General features: G+C 48.4%; 5 protein-coding genes across 5 annotated transcripts; 2 read left to right on the top strand and 3 right to left on the bottom strand.

The window, feature by feature from the left end:
• Positions 1-483: 483 nt before the first annotated feature.
• On the top strand, positions 484-2,329 carry EDB91DRAFT_1083455 (uncharacterized protein; the record flags this gene model as incomplete). Its single annotated transcript, XM_041315627.1, has 10 exons — positions 484-506; positions 595-671; positions 882-892; positions 941-1,101; positions 1,165-1,193; positions 1,327-1,341; positions 1,442-1,546; positions 1,794-1,930; positions 2,043-2,055; positions 2,187-2,329. The coding sequence occupies 10 exons, from the start codon at positions 484-486 to the stop codon at positions 2,327-2,329; spliced, it is 714 nt and encodes a 237-aa protein (XP_041175509.1).
• Positions 2,330-2,607: 278 nt separating this feature from the next.
• EDB91DRAFT_1142876 (uncharacterized protein) lies at positions 2,608-3,369 on the bottom strand. Its single transcript, XM_041319061.1, has 4 exons — positions 3,304-3,369; positions 2,960-3,244; positions 2,836-2,937; positions 2,608-2,785 (listed from the first exon to the last, which is right to left on the bottom strand). The coding sequence occupies exons 1-4, from the start codon at positions 3,307-3,309 to the stop codon at positions 2,759-2,761; spliced, it is 420 nt and encodes a 139-aa protein (XP_041175508.1). The 5' UTR covers positions 3,310-3,369; the 3' UTR covers positions 2,608-2,758.
• Positions 3,370-3,498: 129 nt separating this feature from the next.
• EDB91DRAFT_1142872 (uncharacterized protein) lies at positions 3,499-5,162 on the top strand. The gene is made up of 6 exons (XM_041319060.1): positions 3,499-3,937; positions 3,992-4,100; positions 4,165-4,353; positions 4,402-4,550; positions 4,622-4,758; positions 4,811-5,162. The coding sequence occupies exons 1-6, from the start codon at positions 3,556-3,558 to the stop codon at positions 4,949-4,951; spliced, it is 1,107 nt and encodes a 368-aa protein (XP_041175507.1). The 5' UTR covers positions 3,499-3,555; the 3' UTR covers positions 4,952-5,162.
• A 62-nt stretch (positions 5,163-5,224) lies between these two features.
• On the bottom strand, positions 5,225-9,614 carry EDB91DRAFT_1142870 (uncharacterized protein). The gene is made up of 19 exons (XM_041319059.1): positions 9,150-9,614; positions 9,059-9,091; positions 8,925-8,999; positions 8,617-8,872; positions 8,388-8,564; positions 8,246-8,337; positions 8,150-8,194; positions 7,961-8,034; positions 7,645-7,836; positions 7,507-7,593; positions 7,346-7,453; positions 7,263-7,295; positions 7,105-7,210; positions 6,730-7,053; positions 6,378-6,679; positions 6,138-6,328; positions 5,885-6,087; positions 5,813-5,850; positions 5,225-5,774 (listed from the first exon to the last, which is right to left on the bottom strand). The coding sequence occupies exons 1-19, from the start codon at positions 9,435-9,437 to the stop codon at positions 5,720-5,722; spliced, it is 2,679 nt and encodes an 892-aa protein (XP_041175506.1). The 5' UTR covers positions 9,438-9,614; the 3' UTR covers positions 5,225-5,719.
• Positions 9,615-10,489: 875 nt separating this feature from the next.
• On the bottom strand, positions 10,490-12,733 carry EDB91DRAFT_1250123 (major facilitator superfamily domain-containing protein; the record flags this gene model as incomplete). Its single annotated transcript, XM_041323190.1, has 14 exons — positions 10,490-10,534; positions 10,588-10,701; positions 10,758-10,774; positions 10,833-10,925; positions 10,982-11,081; positions 11,133-11,170; positions 11,236-11,281; positions 11,334-11,539; positions 11,595-11,945; positions 12,005-12,193; positions 12,259-12,327; positions 12,384-12,460; positions 12,518-12,544; positions 12,600-12,733. The coding sequence occupies 14 exons, from the start codon at positions 12,731-12,733 to the stop codon at positions 10,490-10,492; spliced, it is 1,506 nt and encodes a 501-aa protein (XP_041175505.1).
• Between the last annotated feature and the right edge of the window lie 381 nt (positions 12,734-13,114).

The following is a 13,114-nucleotide window of genomic DNA, read 5'->3' as shown; positions in this document are numbered from 1 at the left end:
TTCCCCACACTTCCCCGCACTTCCTGGCGCCTCCTCCACCATTTCTCGCTGCAGCTCCCCTCTGCCTCGACTCATTAGCCAATGACAAGGAGGTTCGCCGTATAATCATGAGGTTGTGTATGGATGCCTCTAGATGCGCGCTCTAGTAGCGGCTCTACCGGTTATCTGACTGGGTTGAACTCGTCATAAAATCGCCCTTGGACGATTGTTCACGCGAGGAACATTCTCGCACAGTACTTACGCTTGGCAGATAATCAACGAGCGCTCATGCACATGTCCGAACAATTCTAGCGGCATACGAAGTCTTAGACTGTTACGGATGCGTGGCACCAACTAAACTGCCTGTGCTTCCACACACTCCTGACATCTTATTACGGACAAATGCATCAGCCCACACGAGACAGGGTGAGCGGCAATGATTACGGAAATAAGCATGATCTCATTGTGCGCTGCAGCTAGATGTGGTAGTTGGAGCTGGCCATCATGATCAAGGTGCTGGAGAAAAGGTGGGAGAATAGCAGGTGACGCGTTGTGTATACTTGAGCCTGATCATTCGCAAGCAGATAAAGGAGACAGTACGTGTAATTTCCGCAGTACTGGCTTCGAGGCCCCTCTGGCAAGGACTTGGCTGTGCGATGAAACAACAGTGGTGGAGCACCATCCGCGACTATGTACGTAATCGTTGTCGACGACATGGCGTCCGTCGGGGACGGAACTGAAGCGACTGCCGACCAACCAGAGCACCACTCCATCCATCGAAAAAATAACACTCATCAGCGATGTCACAGACGAAACATAAACAGCCCGCCAATCGGCAGAAGGCAACTACCTTGGTGGAAACGGAAATAAATAGAGCCTGCCATGTCGCCAAAATGTTGCAGTCCGTTTGAAAGTAAGTGACATACTATAGTTCTGCAGCTACTTTCGTGTCGACGAACAGGTGTCACTTTCCGCTCAGTGCTTCTATTCATTTGTGGAGCCGGAAAAACAGAATGGTCCCTTCTTATTTGTTGCCATTGGTGCTTTGCAGTGTGCACTTTACCGCTCAGCTCCACTCTTCCCACTACACTACAAATATTGGCTTGTCAAACCAACGCGCGAGTATGCCTCAAGGAAGATCACCGTTCAAACTTTCCACATCCGATTCTAATGAATAACCACAAGTACAATCATTGATACGGACTACTACGAGGGTACTTGAAGGGCCGAGCTTCTCTAATAGAAGGAACAACTGTCTTCCTTCTATATGATCTAAGTAGGGGAGATTAGAGCTTCTCCTTCAACAATATCAATCATCGCAATTTCAACAGGGAATATATGTTCCAGGTGAAAAGTATGTGAGTAAGTAAATGAGGAGATATGAAAAAGTGTTCTCCCAAACATTAATATTCCAGGTGATCATTCGAAATACATAACACCGTAATCCACAATCATTTTGAAGCTTCTGAAGGGACGAGCTTCGCTATGGTTTTTTTCTCGTCTCAACATGAGACGAGCGACAATGAAGAGGAATCAGCTTACGAATATGATGAATTTCCCCCTTCAAGTAAGACTCATTGATCTGAAATTTGGGAATTCAAAGCTAACATGTACATAAATCATAAATATACTAGAGCTAAATTTTCTCCGATACCAAGGAAGTTTACCAGCTCTACCGTACGGCTGAGGGACCTGCCTGGGCCGACTCACCGAGGGGCACGGATCCCAGATCTTGAGAGCGGCCTACTAAGAACCAAATGCACCACTGTAAGACTCTGTATCGCTAGCATGAACTCAACACTGCAACGGCCAAGGGGTAACAACGGAAAATGAAGTGCACAAGGTGCACGGTGTCATGTCTGGAGAGCTATTTTTCTTTCTCGATAAAAGTAACCTACGGGCTGCGAGAGCTAGCCAGAGTACACTTAGTATCTCCGGGTTCACTACTATAGTACGCCTGGACTCTCGGAGATACTTTGGGCCCTTCACGATTTAGACGCGACTTGAGAGCTTTGATATCAAGTGCTAGATTGGAGCTCTCGAATTAATTCGGACACCCTCAGTCACCATCTTCTAGTAAGTATTTTGATTCCTCGTCAAATGACCAAGCCGAATGATGCTGTCAAGTCACAGGAGAAACCTCAGGCTTTCCCAGCTCGGACCGTCGACATTTCGAGCTCGCAGATGGGGCTAATGAACCGGTACAGGGTCAGGTCCAGGAACGGTGGAAGAAGTGGCGACCGTCATTGCACAGGCGAAGGAAGCGTTGCCACTCAGTTCCAAAGAGTCCTTGAACCTATTGCTCAGCCCACTCGGAGTGGACAACCGATGCGAAGCTGCGAAAAAGTGAATACTGTCGGGTATGTGACATGCCACTCGGTCCACCTGAAGATAACCAAACCAAAGGTTCGCTGGTGGTGGGATTAGGCAAACTCAGTTCGCTACTTTCTCTGACATTCTGGTGTTGCATGCAAATACGTTCTAGCTTGGAAACTGGGGGGCGAAGTAAAGTTACCGTGTCCTGGCAACCCCTTTTCGTCAAGTTGAAGTCATGCCCAATGTAGTTATCAAGACGGTTCATTGCTCTTAGGGAAGGATCAGTGGGCGATACCCCGGTAGTCTCAATGAAAAATGTTTAAAATCATGTCGAATTGTATTTGCCGTTCATGGGAAACCGAGGAATTTGTTCGTTCATTCGCAGGATATCTGATTACGTGGGAGGAGACGAAGGGCAGGGTGTCATGTGACAGTATTCGCCAACATAATATATCCCGCTAAATTAATAAGGAGCAGCGGCAGCTTGGCACTGGAAGCAGAGTCAGTCGTAGAGCTACGACTAATAAAACGGATACGTACAGCCTTCAATTGCTCAAGGTACCACGAACAACTTTGAAGGTCTGCCTTGTCTAAGCACTTGGTGAACTCCTTAGCCTGAATTTCACAGGCAGCGCCAGTCGTCTGGTATGCTTGTTGCTGCTACAGGTGCTGCTGGCTCCGCGGGTGCCGCACTTGAGCTGGAGCCGAAGAGCATGGAGGAGATACCATGGCCGATGGTAGATCCAACGGCGACGGAACCAGCAGTTGCGGCCATCTGTGCCATCATTCCGGGACCGCTAGATGTCTGAGCGGGGACGGGTGGTGCTGGGGCGTGTGCTGGGTTACCGTGGGCTGCAGCAGGAGGCATCGCGGCCGTATGAGCACCACGGGACTGGGTTGGCGCAGGAGCTGCAGGCTTGGCAGCTGGACGAGAGGAACGTGAAGAACGCTATGAAGAGAAACCAAATAAGCTGGCAGTAGAAAAACAAGTAAGTTAAAATTTCTTACAGGCATGGTGATTGAAATTCGGGCTGATGGCGGTTTAGAGCAAAGCTACTTACGTCGGGTAGAACTGGATGGAATTTTTGACCGGCGAAGCAACCCTTTTATATCCGTCCTCCCTGAGCACACGCGTCCCTGGCTGCCGAATATTTTCCCACGCATATAATATTTCGGCGACATCCTTTTTGAGAAACTGACATTCGCCGACTTCAAAGCTTTCGTTGCTCACTGACAAGCTTCAGCTGCTGGGTGACGACGATGGCGACGGTGATGGCGGCGCGTATTCCCCTTGGGTCTCGACTGAAGAATAGCTGCTTACCCTCCCCACACTATGGACGCTCATTCTCGACCTTAAAATCCGCATCAAAGCGTTCCACCACCGGAACGGGTCCTCTATATCCCCCTTCAACGTCCAAGGCTTCTACCATGAGTGGTTCAGCGCCTGTAGCTACTGCTACGGCCTCATCTAGTGCCTCGAGAAAATCTGCGACCAAGAACGAGAAGAAGGTGAAAAAGCCTATCCCTGCTCCAGACAGCACAGAGGCGCAGCTCAAACAAATAGAGCATATGATGAACATGGCAAACACGTCGAACCTGTTTCCAACCATGGATATGTGGGGTACTAAGATACTGACTCTCGGTGTGTATATTCCCTATAGAAACATCACTTAAGCTCAGTCTATCATCCATTCAGACGTAGAAATACCACGCGACGCTCCATTGCGCATGCTTTTCTCAAATCCAGGCGCATTTTGGCACGCGATACAGCACAACTTCTCCAATTGGTTGAAGAACACATTCAGGTTCGCGTCCAGTAGTTTAGTGCACTCGTTTTGCCTAGCTCAGCCTCCTTTGCACTTTATGCAGCATGTATACCATTGCCACATCTGGAGCTTTTCCGGGAGTCAGTCATGATTTTCGATTTAGTCACTTATTCCTACCGCGCACATGGCGTCAACTAGGCAACATAACATCACCTTCTTCAAAATCCTGGCTAGCGCCATTGCGACGTATTGCCATGGATAACTATCTGGCTATGGGCCGCGCCATAGCTGAGTGCGTACATTTTTCACTCATCCCCAATATGTTGAATTGTATCAATAGCAAGGATGGAGTCACCCTCAAGGCACTGACAACAGCCGAACATGCCACTAAGGTAAACAAGATTGTCCGCGCCCGTCAACCTGGCCAGGTTTGGCAGTGGAAGGTTCTAAGCGACGTCTCAGACAAAACCTTGTTCCAAGAGAAAAGCCGTAAGTGTCTTTCGACGTTACGCTCTTTGAGAATTTTTGTGGCTGATATTTGGATTTACCCGATAATCTAGTATTCCGTCCCCTTGCAATATCACCAGGAGCTACTATTGTATCTATCCGTTCCGGTGAGGTTTATGTGGCGAAGGAACCCCCGAAGCGTGGACACCGGTTGGTGATACACGCACTAGTCAAGTTCGAGACTACGCAGGTAGGCGTCCTTCTAGCAGATGCGAGTTACGTTCGAGCTTACGCTGCTCCAGGAATTCAAGATGTTCACAAAACAGGGTCAGTTAGTAGATACTGGATCTGCAGAGCCTCGTCGTGTGGTGGAATATCTGGTGCTCGAGAAAGTTGGCTGGTACGACAATACGTGGCAGGTGCGGGACCAGATCTACATGTAAGCGGGTGCTAGCTGGAGGATATAATAGGAGTTTGTGATTATATCACCACCAAATATCATTTTGCAGAATTGCGGGATACAACCTGCTGTCATGCGAATTAATCGTTTTCACTACAGAGAAAGTAAATATACCTACCCTATTTATTTATTTACCGTACATTACCGCGTAGGTGATCCCGTTGACCACTCCGGCAAAGCGACTTGTCCGAGTGACCTTCGAGGCGAGCATTGCAAGCAACTTTTCGCAAGGAGATCTGCAACTAAGCCGAAAACAGGTTACAGGGTCCTCATCGATGCGATCTGAACGATTGCAATGCGAATAACTGCATTCTATAAATCTGTCGTACTTCCTTGCATATGCACAGCCACTGCACAGCATTAAGTGATGGAGGGTTGCCCGAATTCCTCGAGTCAAGGCTTACTTGACATTCACTGCAGGTCCATGACAAGCTTATGTAGTGAACTTCATATGGATCTCAAATGCTGCATGCCGTCCAGCGACTTCTTTTCCAAGCAAGTTCGGAACTCTTGCCGAATGCCCAAGAACACCTCTGCCCCCTCTCCATCCAAAGTCCTGTGTGGCAGTATGCAACACACACATCATTCGTAGTCGTAGACCTTGTCATTTACCTCTACACTCGCAAGCCAACCCATTAATGGGGCCAGCCCTAGGCCTCACCAATCATACATGCCTTACTATGCCGCAAGCATTTTGCAAGTGGTATCACAATATCATACAATCTGCGACTTCTTACAACCATCTCACCTTTCAGAACACTACCAGAGATTCCTCTATATCCCATCCCATATTCTGGAGTCCAGGGCTTAATGACATGCGATATCATAGCAGTCAGGCCCACACGCTAGGATGAGTCCATGCTCAGAGTGCGGGGGCATGTGCTCCGACAGTAACACATCATTGATTCGTCCCAACGCTGTACGTCCACTCCTCAGGAGCGACGCTAAGCGTGTAGTGCAACTTGAAACGCTCCTTGCCGTGCGATGCGAGAAGCTTGTCAAGCTCTTCTCTACAGAGGATGTCTTGCTCTGTTTTGTTCGCACTGATTAACCACACTCGGGTCTCGCTTTCGGCGTTCTGGAGAATACTGCGGAGTACCTGGAGGATCGGCGTTATCCCTGCACAGTTTTTAGAATCACATATTGACGATGTCAATTCGGAGTCGTACCGCTTCCGCCGCAGATCATGCCGACTTCCTTGACTATCATCCTTATCCCCTTCCATGATGATGTGTTTGGTCCATCCCAGATGAAGGACCCTAACGGCCCTTTGAGTTCTACGCTATCTCCGAGACGTAGTTTATGGAAGCCAGTGGTCATTTTCCCTCCAATGGGGATTGCCGCGGAAGGAAGATACAATCTAATGAAGAACTCAGTCAAAAGCGCATGTCTTGACGGAGAATACGCACTTGATGAGAAAGTCGATGAAGCCCACTGCGCCTTGTGGCGACACTGGGGTATATGCTCTTTGTACCATTTCCCCAGTATCCTGCCGGCGTAAGCGGACGAAAACGTGCTGTCCAACTGGCAGACCGAGCAGTTGGTCTTCTTTTGGCAAGGCGAACCGATACAGGCAAGAATCATGGTTGATCTGCTTGATGTCACACAATATGACGCCCTTCCATCTGTTACGCTCTAAAAAGGTCCCATCCGACTGTGTTGTAGTCGGCTCTTCGTTGACTATGCTTGTCACGAGGGTGCCAATATGGTGCTGTGGGAAGGTTATCAACCGCCGTTTTCTGCCAAGTCAAAAGGACTCACTTCAGCCAATTTAATTTTACCTTCGGCAGAATGTATGGCGAAGAAGTCTTCAGAGGCGTCTTCACCAGCCACAAGCAATATAGAGTCACCACCTCCCGGATGATCCTTTAGAAAGGGGGTTCCGTCGTAAACCTCGTCGTTGACGACAAACCATGGTTTCTGTCGATCTTGCGCTTTGAACTCCTCCGGGGTGATTTTCCGGTTTATGCCAGGTTTGGTCAAGCAGACCTCATCTGATTGAGGCTTTGGGGCACGAGGTGCGAGATCCTGTCCGTTTTCGCTGAAAATAGGCTTTGTGAGGTCCTCGCCAGCCGCTTTCATGCGCTGATAGGCCACCATCAGCGTTTGTTTTCTGGGACAGGAATTAAGCATCACCTCCATCCACCCTCCATGCGCTGTCCCAGCGAGCGTTGGGTGCTCGAATTGCAAGACAATTTTGCCATCATCGTTAACGGTTTTGTGAACGGCAACGCGGAACCACCTGGCAGCAGCTCGCAACAGATCCCAGAATACCGTGCTTTGTCAAGACGTACCAGTTGTTCATCATGCCAAGCGCATGCCAATACCTGTTGAGAAGTCGATATTAACGGACCCACATGGCACAATCCTGTCTTACATGTCTCTTTGTTGGAACGCGAGGCCCTCGTCCATGGCTCTAACAATCAATGCATCACAGCTCGCGAGAACATCATGTGAAACGTCGAATGTCCAGAAGCACCAGCAGCTGTACAGGATCTCAACATTTTCCATTGCAGTAGTAATGTGCTTGCTACTCACAAGGAAGTATCGCGCTCGGTCGCATCAAGAGTCCCATAAACTGGGTCTTGGTGACGCGCTTCTCTGAAGCGGTCCTCGGGATACTCGCTTTTTAACATGGAGTTAATGAGGTGTTGATTCTGAAGCATGCAGACGTACATGTTCCCCAATGTCCATGTTTCCCCTTGGTCAAGCGAGATCTCGACACGGGTCACCCTGCGACCTCCACCTGCATACGCATATCCTCGAATGGGATATGATGCAATTATGCCGTCTTCATTTGGTGTCTTATCGATATAAAGTTTCTCGTTATGATCCGGTTTCGCGATGGCGCTATTGACATTGAGCTCGCTGAAGACTCCTGTTCAACCTGTGGTACAAAAGAAAGAAAAATAGACCAACGTGATGATATATCTGGAATGTCGCCAGTCCGGTAAGTGTCGTTGATAAGGAACATCAGAGCACTTGAACTAACCTTGGGTCATACCACCAATGCTTCTCAGCGCGGGCTTGTTCAGGCATGACCTGCGTTGGCAGCATTTTGTTGTCCTATATCACATCAGTGCGATCTATTCTCGAGGATAACGAACGTGCATACCCAAAAGTGCAGCTACGTGAACAAAATTATCAATTTGCCGATTTGAATTAACAAGAAGTGGCATACGTAGTGCTGGCTTTCACGATCGCTTATTTCGATATGTCTCAACCACTAGAGGCGCTTAATTGTTTACAGGTTCGTTGACATCATACAACACCATACCTTAACAGACCGTCCGCCGATCTGACCTGGCACAATAACGCGCACAGGAAAACCGTGGTCTGGCTCTAACGGTAAACCGTTCATTGCCCAGGCTACAGTAGGAGCTCAGAGGAATCATGACACCGTAAGTCATTTGAATTACCAATAAGCATGCCCTTGTCCTTATTGGAAGCCCATGTCAGTCGTTGTGATGTTCCGTAGGGCCCGTTCGGAAGGTTATCTCCGCCTTCAAAGACAACGTATTTGGCTTGTCTACGGATTGGTCTCACGTGATCCAATACGTCAGCCAAGTAGACGCCCGTCCAAAGGGCTGTTGACACTTGATATCGATGTCAGTGAGGACTCTCAGTCACCATGAGCTGAGACCTCACCTCCCGCTGCTCCCCAACTGAAGCCGAGTGTCTTGCGGACGACATTCTGCTCTTTCCGCCTGTTACCGGCGCACACAAGAGTTACAGGAAGGGTGACAGTAGGGAACCTTTCTTGAAGCTCTTGCAGAGTGAATGTTACCTCTCGCTCCACCAGACCATGCACGCGAATTGTCCAATTAGCAGCCATCTCGTAGTTTACCTGTGGAACTGCACCGTGGTTCCGCACGAAATGCAGGTGAGCTGGAGTCAAAAAGCCCTGTGAAGACACAATGAATCCCGTGCATGACATTGGACGAGAAGACACCTACACCCTCGAATAGAGCACCAAGTCGTGCTTCGGAGTTGAAAGGATGTTTCCCCGTCAATCGCACCAGTTCTGGATTCTGAGTGCGGAAGATCTCATCAACAATCATGCAGACTATCTTAGAATTGCCGTCCTTACACGATTGACCCATTTATCTGGCGTCTCAAGATCCTGGTGAATGCAAACGTTAGTTCAACATTGTGCGCTGAAAATTAGACTCAGACACGACCTGCTCAGCTACTTCTGTCGGGGTAGCATTGTGTGGCAGCTGCGGAAGGTGTTGGGGAAGTTGGGGACCGTTCCTTTCGGGTTGGTCCAAAGACGCAGGGAAGAACGGTATGGGGAGACCATCCTGAAATTTCTGGTAGGTGCGATCTGGGGAGCCTGCCAATGACGTGAAAGCAGTAAAGGGAGTGGTGGGGATAGTGGAAACGGGGTCGAATGTGCCAGGTGAAGTGGGAGACGGACTTGAAGTCCTCGAGATTTGTTGAGCAATACCCAGATATTGGCTCATCATTGTGATTTCAATAGATTAGTCAACTCCCCCAGAGTTTGAGGGGAAACCATGCAGCAGCCACCATAGTCTCAATTAAAAAGTTATCTTGGTATGCTAGACATGGATTTCCTCACGCATGGGGCTTCCGGGAAACTGGAATCTAAAGGAGTCGAGCGTGGGGTCGGTGATGGGCCATCATTTCATCCGAGCGAGGTGCTTGGGGTCCTTATTGACCCTGATTTCATTTCCTCCCCCGAGATAAGTGATTGTTATCACACAAGCGTTTTTGGCTTTGGAAAGCCTAAGATGTTTCAAAATCACTCAAAGAGCAGGTCGCGAGTCGATGCTCTCCTGCTCAAGCCCACTTTTAGTTGACGCTTGAATCCTTAGGCGAGCCCTCTGATTGGTGGGAAGGACCAGGGAAGCCACCATAGAGCATAGATCAACGAGCTATGCAGCAGCCTGCTGCATAGCAGTTTGCGACAGGATATGATTGGACGATATGAACCGACAAGCAAACCAGAACATTTGTCCTTATAGACACGTACAATGAAGCGTTTGCAATAAGTTACACAATAGGGCATAGGCCCTCACATCCGCAAAGGCCGTGACGAATCAGTCTTCTACCATAAATTAATAATCGCGTCGGTAGTAAGTCCGGTCCTCCGCAAAGCTTGGTTCGCGCTGGTCTTCCCACAGAATGAAGACAGTCGTTCCTTCTTTATTGGTCCACGCACGCTGAAACTAAAGTTTTTGCTCAACGACTCAGTAGAAGTCAATCGAGCACTGCTCAGATTCATTGCACGTACCTGCCGCCCAGAGCGACGAGAGCGTTTTCGGAGACGTCAGACCGAAATCCCTTAACCACCACCACCCTTCATATAGCTTTAACTGTCTTGCGCTTAATGCCTTGACCGAGGCATTGTCGAAGATCCACAGGTACTATACACATAGCCACGGAGATATTGTAAACACCACATGTACTGTCTAACGTAGGGCTCAGGCTCAACGAACGATGAAAAAAAGTTGTCCCCATTCCTACCAAAAATCTTTCCAGCCCCATCTTTTCTTGTTCAAAACTGAGGTACGCGGATAACACAGAGTAGGAGGTTCACGCCCTGAGTCGTTGGCTCAGTACTCATTACACAACATAGACAAACCTTTTACTTACAATTGCGATGATACCAGAAATCCAAAATGCCTTGCCGGCAGGAGATGGCTCGAAGCGGAAAATAATCGCAAAGAGTATCCCACCGAGATTGCCCATGGCACCCACAATTCCACTCTGAACAGGTTTGAGTGTTTCTGCTATCATTACACACCAAGCGTTGCGATACTGACCATGAATCCATTGGAGTCTTGCCACAGAAAAAAGTCAGTCATGAGAATTGACAATTTGGTATATTGAACACTCACTTGGATTACAATGTGGGACGAGGGAGAAGTTGACTCCATTGGCAACCTCGTTGAAGATTGCGACAATGACAAAAATCACAATGATAACCGTCACTAGTGTTGTTACTGTCAGACCGTTATCAGCAATCAAATTAAGTTCTAAGGCTCACAGGATGGATCAGAGTGGTTGTCAATGTAAAGGCCAAGACCAAGGGACAAAAGCCCTTGGGCGACTCCACAGGCGATGGTCAGGTACTTCTTTCCAGGCACCTGCAGGGGCTCTTCAGACCAAAATCCACACACAAGACCAGTGCCACTTACACCAAACCGGATATATATGAGGTCTCCAAAATATCCGCCTGCGATGAGGCGGTAGATATGCCACGATGAGACAGCTTGGCTTAATGCAATGGAAGTCACTAACCCAGCGGCCGCGAGAACACGTTAAGGAGGCCATAGATGCCTGCAATCTGATCAAATCTGTCATCAAATAGGTCGCAGTGACTGCCCAAGGAGACTCACATAACCGGCCTTGGTCTGCCCAAAAGTGGGTGACTTGAGTAGCGTAAACAGAACATTAGCCAGGTTGGCATCAATAGCAAGTTCGTAGCCAAAAGTAGTCATATAAGCCAATGAGGGCAGCCAGGTCAGCGGGTTTGAGATGACTTCGTACGCAAGGTTCAGGGTAACCGGTTTGTTGACAGCAGTGTCCAATTCCGAAACTATGTCTATTACAATTGGTTAAGCAAACAAGAAAATTCGAGGAGAGCGATAAGCACTAACTCTCATCACTTATAGCACTGATGGTGACCTGAATGTTCTTCTCGTCACCGGTTTCGAAATGACCACCAAACTTGGTATTTGTATTGTTGCTATTGGTGATCGCTTGACCGTCAAAAGCAGGAGCGACAACCTTATGACGATCACTCCACTTGCCCGCGGGGTGGTCAGTGCCAAAAATCAGAGTGGCGACAGCAACAGAAAGGAGAATCGGCACAGGCACGATTGCAAATGCCGCGCGCCAGGCGACGTGCGGACTCATACCGTCAGCAAGTAATTGATTGAAGAGAGCGATCATGATGATAAACGTGAAGCCGCCGCCCGAATTACCCCAGCCTCCGCCCAATGCATTGGCTGTGAATTTGGATGTATCAGAATACACAACACAGAAAATTTTCTAAACTGAGTTTTACCTGTACCGACAACATTCTTGTCGAAGAAGACGGTATTCCAAGCCTGACAAGATACAAATGTGCCGCCGAGAATTCCGATGAAGAAACGGACAATGTAAAGACCATTTACAGTCGATGCGGTTCCAGCAAGGCCAGAAGGGATTGCGCCGATAATGAGAAGACCAGCCATAACTTTGCGAGGTCCATAACCTGTAGTTGTAATATGAATGGGATCAGATACATGAAGGGGTAGAGCTTCGCCAAGGTACACTCACGATCGACGAGTGGGCCTGAGATGACTCGTACAATGAGGGTGGAGCACAGCGAAACAATATTCGAATTCCCTGAACAGTTATTCAGAGTCTAAATAACGATACGTGGACTCGGAGTTCGAACATACCGACTTCCGCAGATGTCAGCTTCAAGTCGGTCTTGATGGCATCTGGAATGAGAGGGGAGAATGCGAACCAAGATAGGCTGTATAAGCAAAGTCACATTCAGCAACCAACGTGCACGAAACAAGTCTCAATTTACAAGGCGACAAAAAATCCAAGCCATGACCTGCATAACTACCAGTAAGACGTGATACTGCATACACTGTCTAGAAAAAACGCACAAATGGAAATTGCGGGAGTACTGATTGTTCAACGAGAAAACAGGAACCGTGGTGCATTTTTGGTTGATAGGGTTGATCACTGGGTGACGCAGGCCATACAAAGCACTAAAGCCAGAGCGTGTCACGGGAGACATGACCGCAGTCAAACAGATAGAGTACTGAAGGTCGAATTGCTAGAATCTTGAACGGAGTGCAAGCTTCTTGAATAATTCGGAGTCTTCATTTAGCCTCAGGTCCCAGAGTCTCAGGCTTGGTTCCAACAGGTAAGCTAAGACCTGCTAAGATATGTCCAGCGAGTCAGTGACAGACATACTTGCGGCAAACGCCAGGATAATAAAATGAGATGGGAATAAATAAACACGGCGATCAAAATCTGGATGCTGCCAGTGAAAGATCGTGTGAAGCCCGAAACTTGTCGTGACTAGAGGAAGGTGAACTCGATGAATATTTCGCCATTAATATCTGTAGCGAGGTCAGAAAGATACGACCTTCGGAACGTTCTACACGTGTGACAA

The sequence above is a fragment of the Suillus paluster genome (genome assembly GCF_016628075.1).
Source record: "Suillus paluster strain FC165 chromosome Unknown EDB91scaffold_40, whole genome shotgun sequence".
In the NCBI taxonomy this organism is placed as follows: Eukaryota; Fungi; Basidiomycota; class Agaricomycetes; order Boletales; family Suillaceae; genus Suillus; species Suillus paluster.
Note: the sequence above shows the minus strand (reverse complement) of the source record. Positions and strands in the feature narration are given on the sequence as shown.